The 23824-nt window shown below is 44.9% G+C and overlaps 1 protein-coding gene across 2 annotated transcripts in view; it reads left to right on the forward strand.

The window, feature by feature from the left end:
• Positions 1 to 23824, forward strand: part of LOC135394429 (ABC transporter G family member 20-like) — a 383626-nt gene that overhangs the window by 125469 nt on the left and 234333 nt on the right. For both annotated transcript variants that reach the window (XM_064625169.1, XM_064625170.1), the window contains exons 4-5: positions 11881 to 12035; positions 12141 to 12248. In XM_064625169.1, coding sequence (XP_064481239.1) covers positions 11881 to 12035; positions 12141 to 12248 — 263 coding nt within the window. The remainder of the gene's footprint in view (positions 1 to 11880; positions 12036 to 12140; positions 12249 to 23824) is intronic.

The raw sequence follows: 23824 nt of genomic DNA on the forward strand, positions 1-23824 counted from the left end.
AAGTGTCTGGTGGTTGCTTGACGTTGCAGTTATATTTACGTCAGTTGCAGTTATGTTTACGTGTTGGCAATCTGACAACAAAGGAAGTGCGTTGCTAAGTGCGACTGTGATATTTGGAAGACGCCCCCTTTGTTGCTCGATTTGTTTGCACGAATTATCGTAAAAGACTGGGTGGTCTAATGTTTTGTTTTACTTTGTTTCAACTCGTGGTCTTCGTCATCATTACTGTTATTATTCAAAGCAGCTTCGCGCCTTCAGGAGATTTTGATTTACTCTGCATTTATTGTTCTACAGATGGCTGTATTTCCTTCCGTCGAAGGACTTTTTGTTTGCCTAAGAATATGTCTCATGCAATAATTAATTTATGAGCACGTTACGTATTCTGTGTACAATGTGGAGCACGTCATAAATCTGAACACTTAGCATTGCCAACCACCATGCCTACAGAAACTCAACTGCAGCGTATTGTGTAAGAGTATTCTGCACATCGTAGTTATTTCTGGTAACTGCTTGTCGTTTAACAAATTTATTGTTCAACCAGGTTTCCAATACTGTGTAATACATCCATAACCCTAAGGCTGAGGGACACAATCTAACGACACCAGTTTGCCTGCTTCATTGCCATCTTATATTATTGTAACGGAAGAAGTGCAAGGGCGCAGGCGAGCTGGTACATGATAATACGAAGGGAACCGAGAGACAGGGGAAAGAAAACACGAAACACACACGATCTGAGATCGTATATATTATTATACGTATTATATTATTGTGTTACATAAGCTTGAAGTCACTAGTTGAGGTAACTGGAAAGAATAAAAAAAAACAGTACTCACGTAGCATGCCCAATATTTTGGAATTAAAAAAACGACAAGTAATTGGTACTATTTCAAGTAAGCTGCTTGTTGGTCTTCTGGCGGAAATCTGCTTTCTTTGTGAAAGAACTGTTCCATTTGCCACCGGGACAGAGTCCTCAGCTATGCAGGCTCCTCCCAGGGTGTGGGCACTCTTGTATGTGCGTCAAGGACGAGGGCATCAGGCTCAAACAGCTGAAATGTCGACATTTCGCTCAAATAGCACAATAACTAAGACCTAACATCTACATATACACATTATATGCTATACATGCATAATTTTTATTTTTAATAGAACACAGGATATGTTTTATTTTACACAGTCACACAGCTCATCTAACAACTGTATTGGCACCAATGTTACCAGTAAATAAGGGCTGAAGTAGCTGAACAGGCTTGCAGGATGCCCAGAGCAAGATGAACTCGTTGAGCACAGTAGTACACCACTGGTATGATAATGGTTGGAAGGGTTATTTTTTGGTAATGTGAAACAAAGCGCAGAGTTGTAGCAGGAACAAAATAGCATGAGGAAATAGTGCATCAAAGGTACGTTCCTCAATTTAAAGGTGACCTGCAGGGCACTTGCTGGAGTTGTTCTGGCATGTTACCGTGGTGAAAGACTTCAGCTGCCATACACATGGGCTGCCCTGATTTGAGAGAAGACAATAACACAGTATACAAATCCAGTTCCGGTGAATGCAAATGATGTAATCTAGCTGAGCAATGATGATAAGATAAGAAGTGGAAACAAGAAAATATCCCCCTCAATATCATATTTGTGCACATGATAAAGCACACTGTAAATCAACTAACAAATAGGTAAAAAACTGGAAGTAAGGAATCTGGAAAGAGGCTGCACAGCATTTGTCTGCTCTGAATAGTGGATTGCAATTTGCAATGATCATGCTGTCTCACCTAAGGGGTTTCAGGCTCCGCTGAGGAAGTCACCTGTAAACATGAAAGCAGATGAGTGAAGAGAAAAGAACGGATACGTATGTTCAACATATTACATAAATATTCTGTTGAAGTATGTCTAAGATCATGCTAAATGAAGTGTACTTTTATCAACAGTGCACCACCTGAGTTTAGGGACTAGATTCGGTAACTTCTATTTTCCCTTTTTTTACTCACTCTGTGCCGTAAGCGGCGGCAAAGTTCAGAGTCACGCAGATGTGAATTAACCCATTTACGCAATCCTGAAATCTGTGATAGCATTTGAACCACACGGACTGAGAGACCTTTGTTAGCCCCAATAACGAAAAATACTCACACCTTTGCGCCGTTTAGGTGGATGTTCTTTCCCCGGAGTGGAGAGGCATTGTGATGGTGCTACACCTTGATACAAGCGACACTGAGCTCGTTATCCAGTACGTTGAAGAGATTCAGCGTACCCTTCGTAAATTCGATCATGCAAATGTCCGCTACAAACACGAGCAGTCGATGGCACCACATCGTCTTTCCACTCCGGCGGTCCGATTGCTTCGTGGCATCAAAAGCTGTCCGTCTTGTCACTGGGAAGCCTGAGACATTGGCTGCCAGGCGAATATTGACGTAAATTAGGGCAACCAACTATACCAACATCGCCTCGGCATGTCGACGAAAACCACAGGATGCGACCATCGCGCGGAAGCTGCCGTCATGGAGATTTCCACTCCCGATGAACGCATACGCGGGATCCTAAGGGTGCATGCTCCTGGCGGGACAAGGGATCCTCCGGCTTGGCAACACGTCACAATGACGTGTTACCGAGCTGGCCGTGGTCCCGTCAAGTTGCTCGCTGTGTCTCCGCTCGGCAGCTCGCCACGGCGCGGCGCCAACTGTCCTCCCTTCCCCGCTCCGTTTAAATTCGCTCCCGAGAATACTCCTCGCATCATGAAGGTAAAATTTTGTTCTAGACTCGGAAAACGGTTTTCTTTCTGATGAAACCGAGAAAAAAAACATTTCATAGTCCCTTTAAGATCCTGTTACTTAGAATGTGTTACTTACGCGTAGAATGGCTGAGAACTGAAATAGTTGGTGACTAATAGTATTGGTGTGGTGAAACTTCATAAAATAGAACGGAAGTAACAACGTAAAAGGGTACACGTCGGGGTGATGTAACAAAAAGTAAGGCGCAATAACTACGGACTGATTACTAATGCAACACGGGGTGTTAGTAATCACGACCGTTTCCCAAAGTGTGCGGGAAGTATCATCGATGTAGTGTCCTAGAAGTTTAGCACTGACAATTGTCCAAATGTTGAAAAAGTTCGGAAGTCTGTGAACTGGTCGGAAACATCGTTCTTGTCCTCAAGGCTCATGTTATGTTCAACCGAGGGAAATTGGACGTATCGCGAACGAAGGCAAAGTAACAAGTAAATGATTATTGGACAAACGTCCCTGCAAATGCCGCACAGTGCACCTGAAATCGGCATCAACATGAAAGGTCCTGCCGACTCCTTATGACACAGATAACAAAGTTTAGAAGAGGAATCCCAAAGACGAATTGGGGGTTGTTGATAATCAGCTGTGTCTTGTGAGCCATAGTTTACATATTCTTATGCCTGTCTTTAAGGAGTGCAAACCTTCCTTTCCAAGAAATGCATTTTTTGGTTGTAATACAAAATTCACTCGTGTCCGCAGACCGATTGAGCCATGGAGGAATCACGCGGGCCGCATACAATGGGTTTGGGGTAGCCTGTTCCTGACATTGATGAAGCAACACAGAACTTACGACGACATAAAACGTATATGTTTGCGTTGTTGAATCACATGGTCACCAATCATTTGTATTTGCTGTGTGCTGAGGAAACTTGGCACCTCTTGTTTTTAACCATTACGTCAACATCGGGTGAAAGTGCGCGGTTGCAATCTTAAGGACTCCGTTGAGGTGTTCGTTTGTGAGTTGTGAGCGTAACTTTGACTCATTCAGGTTCATCATTCATCACACACACAAAAAAAAAAAAAACACCTGCTCGCAGACCTATGTTGATACAGTTGTTTCGCGACGTAAAGCCAATAATTATTATTATTAGTAGTAGACATCTGTTGTACCGAACATGGACAGGTTTCTCTCCGACAACATACTTCGGATACTTTCGTCCAACGTAAGAATAAAACCAAGCCGCACCAACTTCAACAAATTTGTTCTATATCGGTACGTCGCACCGCAGGTCAATCAGTTCTATTTGTAAGTCATCAGAAACGTTGTCCACAGCTGCAGAAAACGGCGATCAAAAAAGTTCTATTTCAATTATCCTGAACTCGAAGAATCTTTTATCGGATTCACTCGTGAGATCACCAAGCCTGCGACTGAACCGGTCCGTATCTGGTGGCATTGAAGGCAACAATATTACAAATCGACCATGTAGGGTTTGTTGAAAAATTTTGGTTGGAATGTACTAGTAGTATCAAGTAAAAATCATCAGCCATGCATGGGCAGGTTTACAGAGTCATCAGGGAAGACGCCGAAAGTCACCCAGACACCCAGACAGGGAACGTCGAACTTTCAAGCTTTAATAATATGATTAAAGGTTGCTTATGACTAAATTTGAAAGTTCGACGTTCCCTGTCTGTCTGTGTTACTTTCGTCGTCTTCACTGTTGCCATGTCCCAGCCCGTCCCGTTCGTCTCTTATTTAGAGTGTCATCGGCTGTTACAGGTCAATGGCAACAGTTTTCTATCACTAACCAATGCAAGATAAACTGCACGAGTACACATCCCAGACGACGCCACGACCGTTCATGAAGCTTGGGGCGAATTTTTATTTATTTATTTATTTTCGCTCGGGGACCACGCGGGCCGCATGGCAGCACCAGGCGAGGCGCATGCGGCGCGCGGGCCGCCACTCCTGCACCCGTGTGATACACACTAAAATCTAACATATCGAAGTATGCTTAGAACTTTAGCTATACGTGTACAGGGTGTCCCAGAAAACGTGTCGTTGAATTCTAATAAAAAACTACGACACCTAGAATCATGCACTCAACGGCATTTATTCTTGCTAGGTTTTCGCCACCTCCTGATGTGAATGTCATGCAAGGTAAGTTTAATTCCGTAAATTTTTGCGAACTGAACTTGGAAATCTGCAAAGTGAAGGACACTTTTTTACCCCACCACCATGACGATCGTGCCGAATTTACTGAAATTCATGATAATTGACAGTGATATTCAGGATATATGCTATCGGAAAAAAATAGCAGAACATCATGCTTTTCGGAGCACTTGAGCATAACGCGCGGAGACTTTTGGAGCGCAATCGCTGCCAGTCCGACAAAAGGAGGTTGGAAACCCAGCCCAAGCAGCAAAATGTACTGAAAGTTGGGTGCAATAGGGGTGGACGGGTAGGTGGAAGGCCTTGAACAGACTCGTGGAACTAAGGAACATCGATAAGACACATACCGTCCACCCCTATTGCACTCGACTTTCAGTACATTGTGCTGCTTGGGAGCCCACAGAGTGATAGTAGAAAAAGTGACAGTTCATGAAATTGGGAGAGCGAAGGTATGGTCCCAGCCGAAGCCGGATGCGATAAGCCATGTCTGTGTTATCTCTTTCTACAATGCCGGTGTGGGCTAGGTTTCTAACCTCCTTTCGTCGGACTGACAACGATTGCGCTGAACAGTTCGTCGTGTGCTATCCTCTGGGAGCTCCGTAGAGCATGATTTTCGGCTATTTTTTCCGATACAATAGCTCTTCAATATCACTGTGAATTAATTTGAGTAAATTGGGCACGCTCTTCACATTGGTGAGGTAAAAAAACCTGACCTTTACTTGGCAAATTTCAGAGTTCAGTTCGCAAAAATTTACATAATTAAACTGACGTTACATGACGTGCAGATTAGGAGGTGGCAAAAACCTAGTAAGAACAAATGCGGTTGACCGCATGATTCTAGGTATCGTAGTTTTTCTATTAAAATTCAATGACACGTATAAGTCAAAAGGAACAAAAGGTTATAGAACACGTGGTGCCATTTTAAGTCCATCTCACTCTCATCTCATTAAGGCAATCATTAAACCCTTAACGGACTGGTACACCCATCCGAACGGGTGCACGTGACCCTCCATTGTTTCGTCTAGAGTCACTAAATAGGGAGCAGAGTAGCGACACTCAGCCACGCCAGCGAGCGAGCCCGCCATCTTGAGCCAGGCGCGGCTGCGTCGCCTAGCAATAGGACGCCAATCTCCCCCTCTCCGGTGGAGAACAACGCGCAGTCGAGCCAGCTCTCCGCAACTCCCCATAGGGCCCATAGTACAGGAAAATTTACACAACACTGGGCACACGACCAATGAGAATGCAGCGATTGCTCCCTCAATCCTCCAATCAGAAGTCTTTCCGTCCGGCTCGCAGCCTGAGCGGTTCTGGCTCTTGCTGACTTCTGCTTTCCATACTGGCCTGTACCGGCTACCGTTGACTTCTAGGTGTACTACATTCATGCACGCCATAAAGTTATTCCGTGATTCCTAAAACAACTGTGAAAAGTGTGGTAATGCACAGAAATTTATTTGAGTCATTACACTGACACAATCGGCATTTACATGCACTGAGCGTACTGAGTCCATTGCGTACCGCTTCCTGGCACACTGCAACAGAGTTCAAACTTGCAAAACACGCATATCAACACAGCCTATTCCCAACAACGAACAACTGTCACATACTTGCGCACAATCTCTTGCTCATCAGCTCCTTGCCTGCTATACATCAAATATAAAATGATGCTGTTTCATGAATCCTATTTTTTTGTCACCGCTATGCAAATCTGACGGCGCTCGAACGTGTTCTCGAGTCAGAATTCACGACAACACTTCAGTTTGAAACCGATTGGTTGTTTGTAGACCAATGCTTTGTCGTTGATGCTCGTTGCACTAGTTCAGGCGGTGCAGCACTTCTGTATTCGTTTTGTCAGTGCCGCTCGTGCCCTCTGCACTCTCCTATTCGTTTTGTAACGGTGCAGCACTAGTTCTGAGCGAGTACACGGGCGGGCTGGATTTGCTGGATAGAAAGTGCAGAACGAGTGCACGCGGAGCAGACGACACGTCTGTAACGCTGACGGTTCCTTGATATGTGTGCGGTGCAATACCACTTGCATTATGGTGAGCTAGAATGAATGGTGTGCTGACGGGCGACTAAAACCGGGTCGTGACGACGGGCCTGCTGATAGGTGGCTACCAAGGGCTCGACCCGCTGCCGCTTCTTGCGCCCTCACGGCCATGTGACACCATGCGCAAAGAGCACCTGGGAGCGCCAGGGAGTTCCCGCGATGGCCGAAATTGAAGCAATCTGGCAGATACAGGGGGAGAAAGAAAAAAAATGTGGGCGTGCTGATACGTCACGCTTCGGAGATATGATTACGACGGACGGACGAGTTCGCGTTCTGGAATGTTGTGGTAAAGGCAGTGTTTCAATGCCTTTCGATTCCTTCTTGGGATAATCGGGAGATAATTTTCTTCGGGGGATAAGGAATACCTCTCGTTCTGCTACATCGCTTCTGCGCGAAATCCCCTAATTAAAGAGGATAATTAATGAATTTTAGGTAAGTAGTGACCTTGTAGTTACATACTTTCTTCGAGGGAATGTTCGCCTACCCGTATATAACTCAAAGAAAAAAGCAAGAAATAAATAAAAAGGGGGAATGGAGTGGACTTTCACCTGCTGCAATATATCATGGAGCCAAGCTTGTACAAGCTACTAAAAAAAGTATTCAAGTACTAAATACTGCCCTTTAAAAGTATTTGTAAGATACCAAGTTACTCCCAAAAGCACTTAAGGTAAAGTAACTTGAGTAGAGTATTTTTGTTATGTGCAATTTTGTCTGAAGCTCTCACATGTTTTGTGAGATAGCACAAAGGCATTCCATACCAGTCTCCTTGGGTACATCACACAGATACGTTTGTGTATAGATGAATGTATTTGGAAGTGCCTTTGATAGTCATAAAGGTATACTTGAGGTAGTTTGCATTCACAGCGTACATACCCGTTTGCTGCTTGTCTATATATGCCCTGACCCTCTGGAAACATTCAAAGAAAAGTCACTCAGCTCATCTTCCGTTTTGAGACATGGTAGAAGGCTGCTAAAATTTTGGCTGCAGGATTTTTTACACGCCATTGTTGTACAACCAACAATGATGCGCTTGTCGTATAATGCAATGATACACTGGTGCACAATGTATAAAGTTTTTGGGCGCGACAGACTGACCATCGTAATACACGCTCTGAAAGTCACACAAATCTTTCCATACTCACGCTGAAATTTTGTTTAAGACGCCATTTCCAAAACAGCGTCATGTACTAATAGATGCAGAGTATTGGGAAAATCAGTCAGGTACCTAAGCCAATTCTGGACATCAAATTATGCAAGCTGAAGAACATCTCCTTATTTACCTCATACCATGTAATCGCGTCGTTTGACAAGTAAAAGTCGGGGTGTACTATGTATTTGTCGCGAACATCGTACTAAAAGTAGTGGAAGGTGAGATCCTGTTTAGACAGGAAGTCACATCCTGTAGGAACACTCTGTCTCTTTTATACCTTCCTCATAGAGGCAATGATACGATTTCAGAACAGGGTTTATACACTACGTCACTGCTCTCCCCCTTTCCCGGCTTTTCGCGATGCAACAAGCTTTCTATTTCACAGTTGATATATAATCAGAATGAATCAGCTGGACTAGAAAACATGCCATGCTTTCTAGTCCAGCTGCTCTGCCGCCCAAATTTTGGACGATAGCTGCAGCAGAACCAGGAATCCCAAACGGGATCAAGTCCGGGCCACTCCGCGAACAAATCTGCGGTGGCCCTCCTGGTGCTGGGAGTCACTATGTGTTAGAATGTGAGGTGCCCTTTTATGCTGACATGGCATGCCGAGACGGGGAAGTAACCCGGGTTCGAATCTCGGAGGAAGCTGTGCTGTCTGAGGCTGGGCATTGCTCGTACACTTTAAGACAAATGTCAGCACAGTTGCCTATGAAGTCTGTCCTGAACGCCTTCCCGCCCCGCTCCGCCCGAGCAGCATGTGCCGCCAGACAAGCAGGCAGATCGCTCGGAAGTATCCACCACCTTTTATGCTACGCAGACAGTGTATACCGTCCTATTTTGATACAGCATTCAGGGTTACTCCCCCGTAATCTCACTAATCTTTCTCATTTCTAGAAAGACATCGTCTCGCTGTTATCAGGTATCATGATACATGCCGAGCGCCGCTGCTATTTTAATCTTCGTTATTAAGGAAAAGTTTTGTGTGTCCGCTGCAAACGAAGCTGCTCCATAAATTAGTCGAAATTCGACCACCAGTATTGTTGTCTGAGTACCCGCACTTTCACGCGTTCAGCTGGTGAATATTCGGGGAACAAGGACGCTGTAATGTTTATTTTATTGCAGTTTTTATCTTGTCGTTCTTACTTCCAACTTTAGCGACGCTCGTCCATTAATTGCTTGCTATTGAATACTGGCATTCAACAAACCAGTTACATATAAAGAAACTTTAGTGGCCTTATTTGATTGTGTGTGCAATAAAAAAAAAAGCGCGAGATGTACACATACAGGCTGTACGGGTTCCCCAAACACACTTCCTTCGGTTCGTACATAAAGTCTCATTTCTTGAAAACAGCGAGAAACAAGCAGTAGTTATGATGTGACTGTGAACAGCAGGCACATTATCGCCGAAGTTCTTTCCACTTGTTCGTACACCAGCTAAGGGGTTCAGAACAGGATGAATAGAAAAGCAAACGAAACGTCGGGTGGCTTATCGTTAAGGGATAACAAGTGAATTTAATGTCGCATGCTTAGATGTAATTTATATCGCATCAAATACAATGCGGTGTAGTAGATATGATCGCGGTATTTGATTAGGCAATCGTCTGTAAAGCACTGCGCGGTCCTACGTTTGTCACTCGGTCAGTGTCCGAAGCGACGAGGGTTTATCTGACCCCTGATTAAACTGTCGAAAACTGTTTATCCGCACACTTGGTGCGCTTCCCTACTTATCCCGGCCACTTACCGGCCTAATAAAACGCGAAAGATTACGCATCACAAACTCTGACCAGGTTCGATAATTCTTGCACTGCGCACGAGGTCGACGCTGTGCTCTAACTTGTGAATCACTGAGAGAAACGGTTTCTGAAAACTGTGTGAAAATATAACATCCAACGATTTGTTGCTGCTGATTGCTCGATTGGTGCTGTCTCGGGTCATACTGGGAGGTCCTGTAGTGGCCCTTCTCTTGCCTTCGATACACAATACTCGCACACTTGTGCCTGGACGCGGTCCTTATGCGATAGCGGATTTCGAATGCGAGAAAACAAGCACAGTTAAACTGCAAGGGATAGCCATTGCACATCGTCTAACCAAGTCTACGCGTACTTTACAATTAGTGATTTATGGAGGCCCCCTTACTAAAACCCTCAATTGTTTGGTGTCAGGTTGTGGATTCGATTCCGGCTGAGGAGGCTATCAGCTTTTCGCGGAGTACGAGTTGTAAAAGTTGCTTATAGATTGTGCACGCGCAGTGAGCGAACGCCCAACGCATTGCCAATGCTACTGGAAGGGTTCCCCGAAGCGCAAAGGTCCTTCAAGTCTGAGCGAGAATACGGCAATATGCACAGAGCGACCACTGTTGCATCGCTTATGATCATTGTTGTAAGCAACAAATTATCAATTGCAAGAGAGTGAGAGATAACCTCAGCAAGCAACGACCTTGCACTGACCTCGTGCTGCCCTTGATAAACCATCCATCGACACTGTTCCGTTTCTCGGCCGGTGCGCTGCGAACCTCTGCATTTCACGGAAAGGGCATGTGATACGAAACAAAAGAGTACCTCGGATCCCCACAAAAATCCTTCCGCAAGGCGCGCAGCGAGCTTCAGCGCATCCATGTAAACAATCGCACGTGGTCGGGTGCCACGGCCGTGACCAAGCGCTCCCATGCATTGGATAGGCCGGTAAGCACACCAGTCATTCTAGCTCACCATACTTGCATTGTCGCGATAAACAAGTGGGTAGCGATAATGCGGTCATGTGTGAGACTTACCGAACGGATGATTCGAATTTTTGCCTGCGCGGGAAGCATATTACACTTGTCCTTACTGTGTTGGAAAAAGGCGCAAGCTTTAGCAGCCGATAATCGTTTTTTTTAAATCAAAATTTACAGAGATGAACGACCGAGTAGGAAAAACAAGACTCCTATCCGTAGTATCTTCCCACAATGTTCCCGTGACGAATACGATCTTCCTTCCCTTCCGCAAAACCAAATAGAATGCATACCTAGTCAACACGTTGTTACTGTCGGAATCCAGCAGCTCCAATTCTGCTTACAGGTACAGAGCATAACAAACACTTATACCAATGACTAGTAAAGCGGATGAAACACAACTGACACAAATAGTATACATGAAAGGAAAGACAAGCGTAAAGAACACGACAGTGGCCGCGGTGCTGGCAGCAGACCACTAGGCTGCACCTGCACTCACTTGTTCGTTTTGGAAGCGCTAGTGGTCATCCTACACTTGCACTGTCTCAGTCGGCGGCGCACACTCCTGGCACCACATCGGCACTCCCCTGAACTAGTGCCGGAGGTGCAGGACAAATCGAAGATACATCAAATTTCAAATGAAACCGCCGAGAGAGTACGCAGCGCGCAGGCGAGGAAGCGCGAAGTGCCGTTTTCAAATTCCAGCAACCAATCCGAACACGCCTGTGGCGTCCGACCAATGGAGAAGCAAGGATTGCTCCATGTGCAGTAACACGCATTTTGATACAGGTTTTGCGAGAGCTGTGGGGGGCTGGTCAAGCAAGCTCGCAACCCATAGGAAACCGGTTTTGGATGGAGGTAACTCAACATGGACGCCGCGTTTTTGGAAGGAGAAACCACATGACACGATCGGCCCAATAGCGGACACCGAACGGCGGCAACCGACGCCGAAAACCAATGCGATACTTTGTACCCCTATTTAGTGACCCTAGTGTCGCCCAGGAAGAGAATGACGGTACTTCCGCAAAGTTTTGTCCTGCGCTATGTACGTGCAACCTATAAAGTGTAATAATAAAATGCTCTTAGGAAACGGCGCTGTATGACAGCTTCACCATCTCGGAGAATCTTGTGTTTTTCGGGCAGCTCCAAGGCATGCCAGCGAAACTCATAGAAATCCGCATGGCCTTTTTGTGCACGCTCTTCGAACTCACGCCTGCCAGCAGATTTGTTGGAAAGCTTAGGTGAGCCATCATTAGTATACTAGTAATATTTCCTGCGCTGTGTATGAAAAGCAATGTAATTACATGGTGAGTTATTCATACCGCTCGATATTTTATTTTTGGTAGTGGTGGACAGCAGAAACGTGTTTCCCTTGCGGTAGCCCTGATTCACGAGCCTCCATTTCTGATTGTGGACGAACCTACGGTCGGCTTGGACCCAGTCCTCAGAGAAAGGTAAGGTAGCACGGTATTGTCCCGAATGTTACCCGGCGCGCGGGCACTCCGGTTCGCTATGACGTGTCTTCGTGCGTCAGGGTGAAGTTGCATCTACTTGGGGAACGCTCTCTGGGAAGCGCCTCGCCCACGGTGGCCTCACAAGGGTGGCAAGCTGGGGTAGCTGGTTCAAGTTCAACGTGGTGTTCATTGCAGCCAAAAAGACACACACTCAGACAGAGAACACACAACACAAACTGCAAACTCTCAACTAAACTTTAATCACAGTGCACAGACAAATTTAAACAGTCATAGACAGAAAAAGAAGCAGAAAACAATCCGGAAAAGGCACCAAGGGAGAACAAGATCTAAGAACATGAGTCAGACAAGTTCGGGTACACGTGCCCTCACGATATCAAGGCAAGAGCTACTAAGGGCGTGAACGAAATGTTACTTTATCAACTGAGATATTCCAGCTCCGCTTGGGACAGGTCTATGGAAGGCTGACTTACACAATTGTCTGCGCTTCTCTTGATAAGTGAAGCTTCCATTTGCTGCAGAATAAACCGAGAAACTGTCGGCAATCAGTGCACGATTGCACACAAGCAACGTTTTGTTGACTGCAGGCGACAAGTCGTGTACAATATACCTCTCTCCTGTGGACGTGAGTACATTGGATAGACAGGGCGGTGCATAAATATAAGGCTTCTTGAGCATAGATCTGCTGTATCTAATTCCACGCCGTCAAGCCACTTAGCAGTGCATTGTTCAAGGTGCGGTTGTGCCCCCTTTTTTGAAAGAACTTTGATTGTGGCCAGGTTCAAAGACAAGAAGGTACGGGAAATCGGGGAAGCTTCACTTATCAAGAGAAGCGCAGTCAATTGTGTAAGCCAGCCTTCCATAGGCCTGTCCCAAGCGGAGCTGGAATATCTCAGTTGATAAAATAACCTTTCGTTCACTCTTGCCCTTAGTAGCTCTTGCCTTGACGATGAAGGAACGAATAACCGAGAGACACGGGACATGCACCAGTTAGTCTGCGCCCTATCTCTTTTATCGATGATCTTGCCTTGATATCGTGAGGGCACGTGTACCCGAACCTGTCTAACTCATGCCCTTAGATCTTGTTCTACCTTGGTGCCTTTTCCGGATTGTTTCTGCTTCTTTTTCTGTCTATGACTGTTTAAATTTGGCTGTGCACTGTGATTGAAGTTTAGTTGAGAGTTTGCAGTTTGTGTTGTGTGTTCTCTGTCTGAGTGTGTGCCTTTTTGGCTGCAATGCACACCACGTTGAGCACGGTGGCCTCGCCTACCATCCCAGAAGGTGAACACGGGAGTGAATTGACGTACCTCCTCGCGCCACGCGGTCAGGTACGTCACTTGACTCCCGCGTCAACCAACCTCGGACGGTTTACTGGGCGCTTCCTTACGGTGACACTTTTGTGACGCGTTGCAAGCGTCACTTTTTTGCAAAAAAGTGACGCTTTGCTCAAGTGTCACTTCCAGACGCTTTTTGTTCCTTTTTGCTTTTTGAAGCATGTGTCACGAGAGCTCCCACAACAAGTGTCACAAAAAGCGTCGCATACTGTAAAAACAGAGCTTCACCGCATAGCACGCCGAAGGCCAACCATGGTACAGAATGATGCATTTATCACCGTTGGTTAGCTGAAAACAGGAGGCGTAAGCCTTTTTGGGACACTTATGCAGTTATGATAAGTGTCCCGAAATGGCTGACCCTCGCGTTTTCAACAAACCAACAGTGATGAAGACATCGATCTGTACAATGGTGGCCGTCGGCGTGCTATGCGATGAGCTCTGTGTTTAGAGTGCAGGTGGTGTCGCGGTCACGACTGTGCTGGTGGTGCTAGCGAAAGGGCTTGCGGTTGTCGGCCTCACAGAGGTGCCGGCTGTGCTGCTTGGGGTATTTCCTGAGTTTTCCTCAGACACTTTGAGCCATATGACGTCGGCACAGGACGGACATTCCCCCACGGCGTCAGTCATGACGTTGCCCTTGTGGTCGCAACATCGCCTATAGTTGCATAAAAGTTGAGTGTATTGTCTCAATCTCAATCTTGACAATCTTGGTAGTGCATTGAGTGCGCTCCCACGAGCCCACACGGGGAAAGAGTCAAAGCGTCCGAGACAGCATGAGACAGAATATGTGACAGCTACTTAACTTTTATGCAGAAGACTCTCAGAATGTCGCTCTATAGACTTAAGAGATGGGTGGAACATGCAGCGAACACTGACACCTGATGTACTCGTATGTGGAAGGCACGCTCACATGCTAGGGGTCACGTGAAAAGAGAAACATTTTATTTCAGAATTAATACACTGCGAGGTAATCACGCGGCAAGCACGGAGTTCAAGGCCCTCCTGGTTGCTTGATTTCGTAGAACCCCGACTAAGATGGCAATCGTTGCTCGAACTGCATCTCGAAATACATGGGTGTCCTGAAAGGAAGCATGGTAACTGAATAATTAGCAAAAGAGCTTCATTTGCGCTTGCGTTGGCAACTCACACGCTATTCTGAAATTTCCTGATAGGGGTTCTGCAGGTCCTAAACATAAGTGGTCAGTTTAGATCACGACACATTAAAAAAGATAAGTGAAGACAAACGAAATGCAGAACGTAATCGGAAGAAACGGCGCAATGAAGAATGAAGAAAAACAGGCCGCAAAGCCTCCATTCTCGAGAGATACTCAAAAACCTCTGAATTTCTCTCCATCGCTGTAGCTTGCGATTTCGTATATCAAAGCATTATGGCGCACAGATGCACTGGTGAAGGACGCTCATAACGCGAATACGCGTCGTGCCCGTGGTGCAGACGCGCGGATGGGATTGTCCGCTTGGTAACAATTTCACATGCATAAAGTCAAGTATTTCCTAATGCTTTAGGGAAAGCAAGGTGGGGTTTCCGAAAGTGTGCCCGCGTTCGACAGGGTGCCGAGACACAGAGACAATGCGGCACACTTTGCTCCAATTTATCCTCCAGCCTCCCTGTATTCACATGATTTCATTGAAGTCGTAGTACCGAAAAGAAAACAAACCCCAAAGAACTTACCGATACGTCCGTGCTTCACTGAAGGATGCCCTCACATGATGCACCATCCTGCCGTGCACACGGATGTGAACGGTGTGAGCTCATATATGACAGGCACTGGCATAGGTCATACGCACAGATTCCTCGAGTTGTTCCAGTAACATCAACGTCTGAGTCGTCACAGTATTCCCGAAAGCGAGTTAAATAAGCTACATTAGCAGATCAAACCGGACGCGAGAAACTTAGTGAGCGTCCTCGCTTGAACTGGCCAATGACTTGCCCATTGTTGGTAGCTGAATGAGAAAACATAGAGATCCGAAGCGTTCAAACAGCGAAAATATCAAACCATGTGTCACGGGCAACGGCCGCAGCTGCGGCAAGTGTCACAACTCCAGTTTTCAAACGCCCTCCCAGGCTTCAGTAATCATCTACGACACCTCAGCCACTTCGGTGGCAACAAAAATGCGTTTCCGGTAACTGTATATGGACTAAGTTCGCTCTGTGACACATTCCAAATCCAAGGTTGGGCTCGCCCCAAAGTGTCACACCAATTTCATGTGTCACTAAAGTGTCACCGTTTTTAGAGTAGCGACCGTTCCCCGTAGAGACGTATCGTCATGCTGATGCAGAGCGATACCTCATAGCGGGGCGGGGTTCCCGCTCGCAAGACAATATTCGAGATAATACCCATACAGTCTATAGTGTCTTCCTCCTCGGTGAGAATTTCCTAAAGCGACTACACGACGACTCCAAAACGGCATCATTATGACGTTCCAGTACAGGCGTTGTTCGTGACTTCAGGAAGTATCATTTAACTCAACCACACGAACATATTTTCATCGCTCTCGAAAAGAACTTATGTGCGTAACACGACCAAGGCAAAGCCAAGAAAGACACCGTTATTATTTCTGTTATTTATTTATTTATTGTTGTTATTTATTTATTTATTACCGTTATCCTGATTTGACGAGACAGCGGCGCGTTGACCTTTCTGGAACCGGAGCAACGAGGTGATATTTAATGTGTCTGGAAACCCTGTCTCATTCAACAAGCTGTCATGAGGGGTCACTATGCGAAATACTTTCGTTGTGCGCAATCCTCCCACGTCACCTCAGGTGCAAAACAGTTTATACACTGATGACTCCACATTATTTATGTCCAGAAATTCTGGTAATGAGATATACACTAATGCAAACGATATTAGGTTACAGCTATCATCATGGCTAGTAAGAAATTACCTAATTGCTAATTTCAGAAAGACAAACTACATCATTTCTCACACGAAGAACAAAAGACTCATCACTGAAAACATGCACATAATGTTCTTCGACGCCAGTGTACAGCAAATAAGTCGTACGAAATTTCTTGGAGTTGTTATCCACCAAAACCTTTCATTGCAGAAACACATAGACTCCCTGTGTAGTAAGATATATCTAGCCTGTGCTGTCCTTTTTAGACTCCGTAGCATGCTTTCACTAGCGTCACTATTAACCGTCTACCGCTCTTTCATTCATTCTCACATATCATACTGTGCCACTGTGTTCGGAATAACATATCAGTCATCACTTTACCCCACACAATACCAGCATTCGGATCATGATCTACATGAAACGAAACGAAAGTGTCAAATACGTGTATTCATCCTTGAACGTCCTCCTACCAGTTCGGAAACACAACTTTTCGCACCATGATACTCACATACAAAATCGTGCAAAAGCAAATAACGAAACCGAACATTGAACTTACACACAGATGTCGGCGAATTCATTCATGATGGCCTTCACCGAGCTCATTCACTATCACCTCACAGAGAATGACGTGATGTTGAATGAAGGGCATGATGTGGCGTGATGTTGAATGAAGGGCTATGATGTGATTTGATGAGATTTGAAGTTGAAGTCGGTGTGATGGGATTTGAAGTTCAAGTCAGTGTGGTGGGATTTGAAGCAATCCCAAAATTCGCGGTCACCCCCCCCCCCCCCCCCCGGCGCACTCCGCCACGATCCTCAGCCGCTATGCGGGAAGCGGCCTTACAGGATGTGAATTCAGTGGGAGACAGTGTTGATGCCAATTAACAGCTAAACGTAATAAAATTTGTATGATGTCATCGTCTACTAGAAAAGAACACCATGTAAAGAAACCCTGGAGACACGAAAGGTGCTAGCAGAATATAAACCTAGTGCACCCTGGCCAAATGAATTTTAATGCATCGCGCCTATGGGGATTCCGTCGATTTTTTCACAGCGCCTATGTTCAGACTACGATTTTTCGACACTGACAGTCAAATTCTGGAAATGTCATCGCCTATTTTGTTCAGTACATCCTCCAGGCCACATACCAACCACGGCACGACGTGTGGGTGTTAATTTTGATGCACCAAGGGCCTTCAAAGTTGCGACTCAGACAGGGTTCCCCTCCTATGCGCTCGACGAACTAAGTCCCAGTATTATCGTAATACGCATGCGCTGAGACTGTACGGCAGGTCTGAAGGAGTTCGAAAGGCGAACGGTCATTTTTTTCCAGCAATCGAAGAGGCCGACAGAATGGCCGACAGAAACTTTATGTTGAGTGAGTATAATATAAAAATGATACCGTTTTGTATTTTATATCGCTTTTCGAAACTGTCCATTTCGAGTGCCGTTTTGGAAGTTGGAAGTGCCGTTTGATTTTGTCAAACGCGACCTTTCAAGGTGCAACAAGATAACAAGATACGGGGTTCAAACCCCGTGATCTTACTTTCATGTATACATATTACATAATCAGCTTAGGATATCTTTATTACCATCGTTATATCAAATTATATTAAGCCCCGAACTTGATGAAATTCGCCACTTGGCCAATTCGAGGGCCGTTTTGGAAGTGATTTTGTCAAACGAGACCTGTCAGGGTGCAACACGGGAACAAGATACGGGGTTCAAACCCCGTGATCTTACCTTCACATATACATACTACAAAATCAGCTTAGGACATCTTTAATATTATTTTTATATCAAATGATATTAAGCCCCGAAGGTGACGAAATTGGCCATTTCGAGTGCCGTTTTGGAAGCGATTTTGTCAAACGCGACCTCTCAGGGTGCAACAGGGCAACAAGATACGGGGTTCAAACCCTTTGATCTTACATTCACATATACATACTACAAAATCAGCTTAGGACATCTTTAATATTATTTTTATATCAAATGATATTAAGCCCCGAAGGTGACGAAATTGGCCATTTCGAGTGCCGTTTTGGAAGCGATTTTGTCAAACGCGACCTCTCAGGGTGCAACAGGGCAACAAGATACGGGGTTCAAACCCTTTGATCTTACATTCACATATACATACTACAAAATCAGCTGAGGACATCTTCAATAATATTTTTATATCCAATTATATTAATTCCCGATGTTGACCAAATTGGCCATTTTGCCATTTCCAGTGCCGTTTTGGAAGCGATTTTGTCAAACGCGACCTCTCAGGGTGCAACAGGGCAACAATATACGGCGTTCAAACCCCGTGATCTTACTTTCACATATACATACGCAATCATACATACGCAAAATCAGCTCAGGACATCTTTAATATTATTGTTACATCTAATGATATTAAGCCACGAAGGTGATTAAATTTGCTGTTTGGCCATTTCGAGTGCCATTTTGCGATTTTATGTGTAAAATGTCTGCCACCATGATTAAAGGGGTTTTTGTCTGTTTTAAGGGGCTCTGCTGGAACCTTTTATGGAATTTGCGGCCGCGTCCGTTACAATTCCAGTATAATAGCAATAGCATAAACCGCTGCGAATACGTATAATACCTTGGAACTATTACATAATGGGTGTCGACCGTTTTAAAGGGCGCTGCTCCCGCATTTTTTGTATTTTGCGGTAGCCTCTGTTACAATCCCAGTAGAAGGGCATAGCACCAGCCATTGATGATATGTAATTGGCAGCATGATACAAGGGGTCTCGCCCGTTCTGAAGGGCTATGCTGCATCCTTTTCCGATATTTGCGGTCGCCTGTGTTGTGATCTCGGTAGAATGACATAGTATAAGTTGTTGATAATATGTCTTTTGCAGCATGACACAAGGGGTTTTTACACAAAGGGTCACAAGGGGTCGTTTAAGAGGGCTCAGCTGCCACGTTTTCCGAATTTGGCGATCGCCTGTGTTATAACTCCAGCAGAATAGCATTGCACAAGCCACTGATAACTTTCTTTTCGCTCCATGATACAGGAAGTGCCGCCCGTTTTAAAAGGCCTTGCTGGCGGCGTATCCGAATTTTGCGGTCCTCTCTTGCGGAATCCCTGTAGAAAGGCATAGCGTAAGTCGTCATGAATATGCCTTTGGTACCATGATACAAGGGTTGTCGTACGTTTTAAAGGACTCTGCTGCTGCGTTTTCCGAATTTTGTGGTCGCATCTGTTGCAATCCCAGTAGAAGAGCATCATAAGCCGTTGATAACATCTGTTTAGAACCATGAGTAGACAGGTTTCGCCCGTTCTAAAGGGCTCTGCTGCGGTCTCTTACGGATTTTGCGGTCGCCTCCGTTACAATCCCATTCGGAAGGGCAATAGCATAAGCCTTCTCGAATATGCCTTTGGTCCCATGATACAAAGGGTTTCGCCCGTTTTAAAGGGCTCTGCCGACGCCTTTTCCAAATTTTGCGGTCACCACTGTTAAAATCCCATTACAAGGGCCTAGTATAAGTCGTTGATAATGGCTTCGCTATGCACATTACACCAGTGACTCTTTGTGGTGTATTCCTTGGAATCATCGGGGTTGCAGAAAGGTCACTTCTTCTTTTCTCAAAGAAGTTGGCGAGTGATGCAATGTTTCAGAAGGAGACTGTGGGTCGTTTCTTGCAGGAAGACGTGTAAGCGAATCATTGACTTCTGTATGCGTGCTGCACTTCGAGAAAAATTGGTTGATTACCATCAACAGTGAAATTCAAACGGTTTCGTAACGAATATGTATTTTCATCTATGATGTCTTTTACTCAGACTTTAGCACCAGTACTCGTAGGTGTCTGTTGCCGTGTAAATGTTCGGACTGCCGGCGATTTGCCGTGCAAGTTCACTTTTGTGCCCCGTATCTTGGCAAGTTTTTTTTCCCTTGCCATATCGTCGCGGCTCTCTTATGCTGAATTCAAGCGGCAGGTATCAGCTTTTAGTCCTTTGCGCAACTCGTATCAGCACCGAAGAGTAACGACAATTTCTTTTTTTTTTTCATTGTTGTTGCAGCTGGCACTATCATCAATGCGCATAGAAGCCAAGAGCCGCGGTTACATGAACCCGACAGAAATGGGTCGAGTTGACTTATCGCACCTCCTCACATCAATCCTCCCTAGAAGATTGGTTGACATGGTCTGATGGGAAAGGATTTGCTGAGATAAACCAACTCGACCCGCTTTTGCTGAGTTCATGTAAACGCGGCTAAGATGCGGTACCCGGCGTGATAAGATGTCTGCGTGATTTCGAGTGGAGCGAACCATAGGGGGGTATATCTTTATGGATACATATCTATGGGTATATGCATTGGTGACCAAGCTGTATCAGGAAATCTCATGAATTACAGGGGGGTGGTTGGAAAAATTTAGGGGGAGTGTACACCTCCCTGGGTGGGGGGTGTAATGAAACCCCTGGAAAGGACCGCAACTATAGCAAAGTTCCTTAGCGTAAACAGCTAAGCGGTATAGTTATTAGGCATTCGCATATACAATTCATCAATGAAAAACTTCACTTAACACACCAACAGAAACAAATGAGCTTCTTTTCCAAATGAGACACTGAATTCCCTTACAAAAATGGCTGTTGACCTTTTGTTTCCATTCTACAGAACTTAGTCAACAGAGAGCACAGACATTCAGAAGACTTTCTATTAGCCTTATGTTTACCTGACATATTGATTTTATGTTGACTTATGGAACTTTAAGTCTTGTTAACAATTATTCACAGGAAGGTAACATGTCTTTCTGTACACTCTCCATATACTTTACACAAATTTTCGTGTGACCTTCATGTGTAAGTCTTGTTATATGTGATCTCAATTTCTCTGTTGACTTTGTTGTGACGCAGCTATCAATGAGTCGGCGTCAACCACGAAACTACCTTCGTTCTTTTTTAAAAGGCTTGGCGACCGTTACGTGAGGCACTCGGTATATATGCTTCTTAATCGAGGAAGATACATTATTTACTGAAGCCCGATTAACGCCATCCCCGTATGATGTGAAGACTTTTTGCGAACTTTCTGTGACTTGAGCGAAGTTGAATTTCTCCGTTCTATTGTTCACTCAATCGCAACACGCATAACATACACGAAATGAAGTACTGCAAAACTATATATGTATCTATTTTATTCCGAAAATGCATACCTTGAAAGTGGTATCCAGTGTCGACACAATCATACAAAACATCCCGCGCACACAGTAGCGAAGTATTCCACACGTACGCATGCTTTATGCCACACAGTGTCGCGTCGCACAGTAGACAGTCAATGACGGGTTGCAGTCTGAATTCTTCTGGTGACCCACGATAACGGCGGACTTCAAAATTCACTGAATTTCGGCGAAAGCGATGTCTCTGAAGCGCTGGAGAGAAATGTGTCTGAATAGGGCGTTCAATCCCAAATTAGTAATGTTCAATCACAAGTGAGTAAAACCGAGTAGAATGGTCATAGCAACAACAAATTTGGTTCACAATCAACACCAGCCACGAACTGATACTTGTACACTTACCTGACGGGACGCAAAACTGCTGCCGCCGCTCGAAACATACAAAACCCTACAGCACAACAGTCATGGTATGAATACAAGTGAAGCTTGATCACACACTTCTATCAAACAGCTTAACCCTTACGACGCAAAATGATATCCTCCTTTGTTCTTTCATGGTCTGCAAAAACGAGAATGAAATTAGCAGAACCAACACCGGCCACGAAATGATATACTTGTACACTTACCTGACGGGACGCAAGACCGCAGCCGCTGCTCGAAACGAACAGCAAAAACCTACAGCACAACAGTCATCATATGAATATAAGTGAAGCTTGATGACACATGACACTTCTATCACACAGCTTACCTCTTACGACGCAAAATCATATCCTCCTTTGTTCGGTAATTGACGAGCGAACGCTGAAAGCCTGAGACAATTGAAATATGTTGCAACCGTCCCAACGACATTCCGATGATGGTAATGGCGATGACTCCTTCGTGATGAGGCGAGGGCGAGGCACGGAGGCGCAGAATCAAAATGTGCAGCAAACCTGTCGCATGCGCATGATCCTCATGTGGTCGTATAAGTTGGAAGTATATTGTGTACTGAACTGAAGTATAAATAATACGAGGAACCGTCTTTTCAAAGCCATCGAAAATGCTATTTGGCCTTAGTCGCTCTTGTGCCATAAAGCACCAAAACACCAAACACCACCATCGAAAATGTATTTAGTGTCTTAATAATGTAGTTAAAAGGTGGCAAAGTTGTGTTCAAGCTGCTACATTTAATTATAAGGTCAGATCAAAATACCGCTTTGTTTAGAGAGCCGATAGCACGGACCTCTCCACCTCCCAGAAGTGGTGTACACACCACATGGTTTTTTACAACACACCCAAAAATTGCTGATATTACCCAGCTTGTCTCCCAATGAGTAGAGCAGTATGCCTCTATATACATATACCCCCGCCCCCTATGGGATGCTCGGTGCCCCCTTGAGGTCGACCTCTGTGGACATTACTGTCCGATAATGCAGTAATTAATAATACGGAATTCATCTATGTAAAAAAAAAAAACGGTTGAAATAAGTACTTGCTACATAGGCGCATAGAAAGTCCACAAACTGTCAACAACGACATCAATATACCTTATCCACAGAAGGTACACATAAGGTAGTTCAAGAGATTGTAAAAATGATGTCAATAGCAATTCCTGTTGACTTGATCAACAAGAAGTCAAAGTCAACACACTGTCAAGACAGGAAACAAGAAGTCTGCATAAAGGAAAACTCCATTTTCATAAGGGTTAAAATTTGAAAGGCGTTTCAAGTTATTCGTACATAGTTCTTCACGAACGATTATCCCAACGTTCAGGAGCACTGAAATTGTCGGTTTACACAACTGTATTGTTGATTTTGTTTGAATTTTCAACGTGAAAAAGAAAAAAATCAGGGAAAGAGAGTTCATTAAAAATTTTCACACAATGACCCTCGTACATAACTACACCATCTCTACCATCTCTATTTTTTGCTGTTTTTTTTCTCTGCGCCTCTCTGTGCTCCGTATAGTTTTTCGCGCATGATATCCGGAGAGGCTTCTGTTATGCTGCAAGCCCATAAACTTAGTGTACTAATTAAGATGATGCCATTCTCTGCACTTGTCACCACTATTACTTCTTAATTATCATATATCACAGTGTAGTTTATCAAAATGCACGTTCAGACCAGATCGCTATAAATACTTGTTGAGGTTCATGAGTCACAAGGGCTGCTGATATGTGAATGTACTTCGTAACGTCGACAGGAGCAGCAGTACATCGAACAAGGGTAAAAACAATGCCTGAAAGTCTGGTTTCATTCCGAACTATTC

The sequence above is a fragment of the Ornithodoros turicata genome, chromosome 5, assembly GCF_037126465.1.
Source record: "Ornithodoros turicata isolate Travis chromosome 5, ASM3712646v1, whole genome shotgun sequence".
NCBI lineage: Eukaryota > Metazoa > Arthropoda > Arachnida > Ixodida > Argasidae > Ornithodoros > Ornithodoros turicata.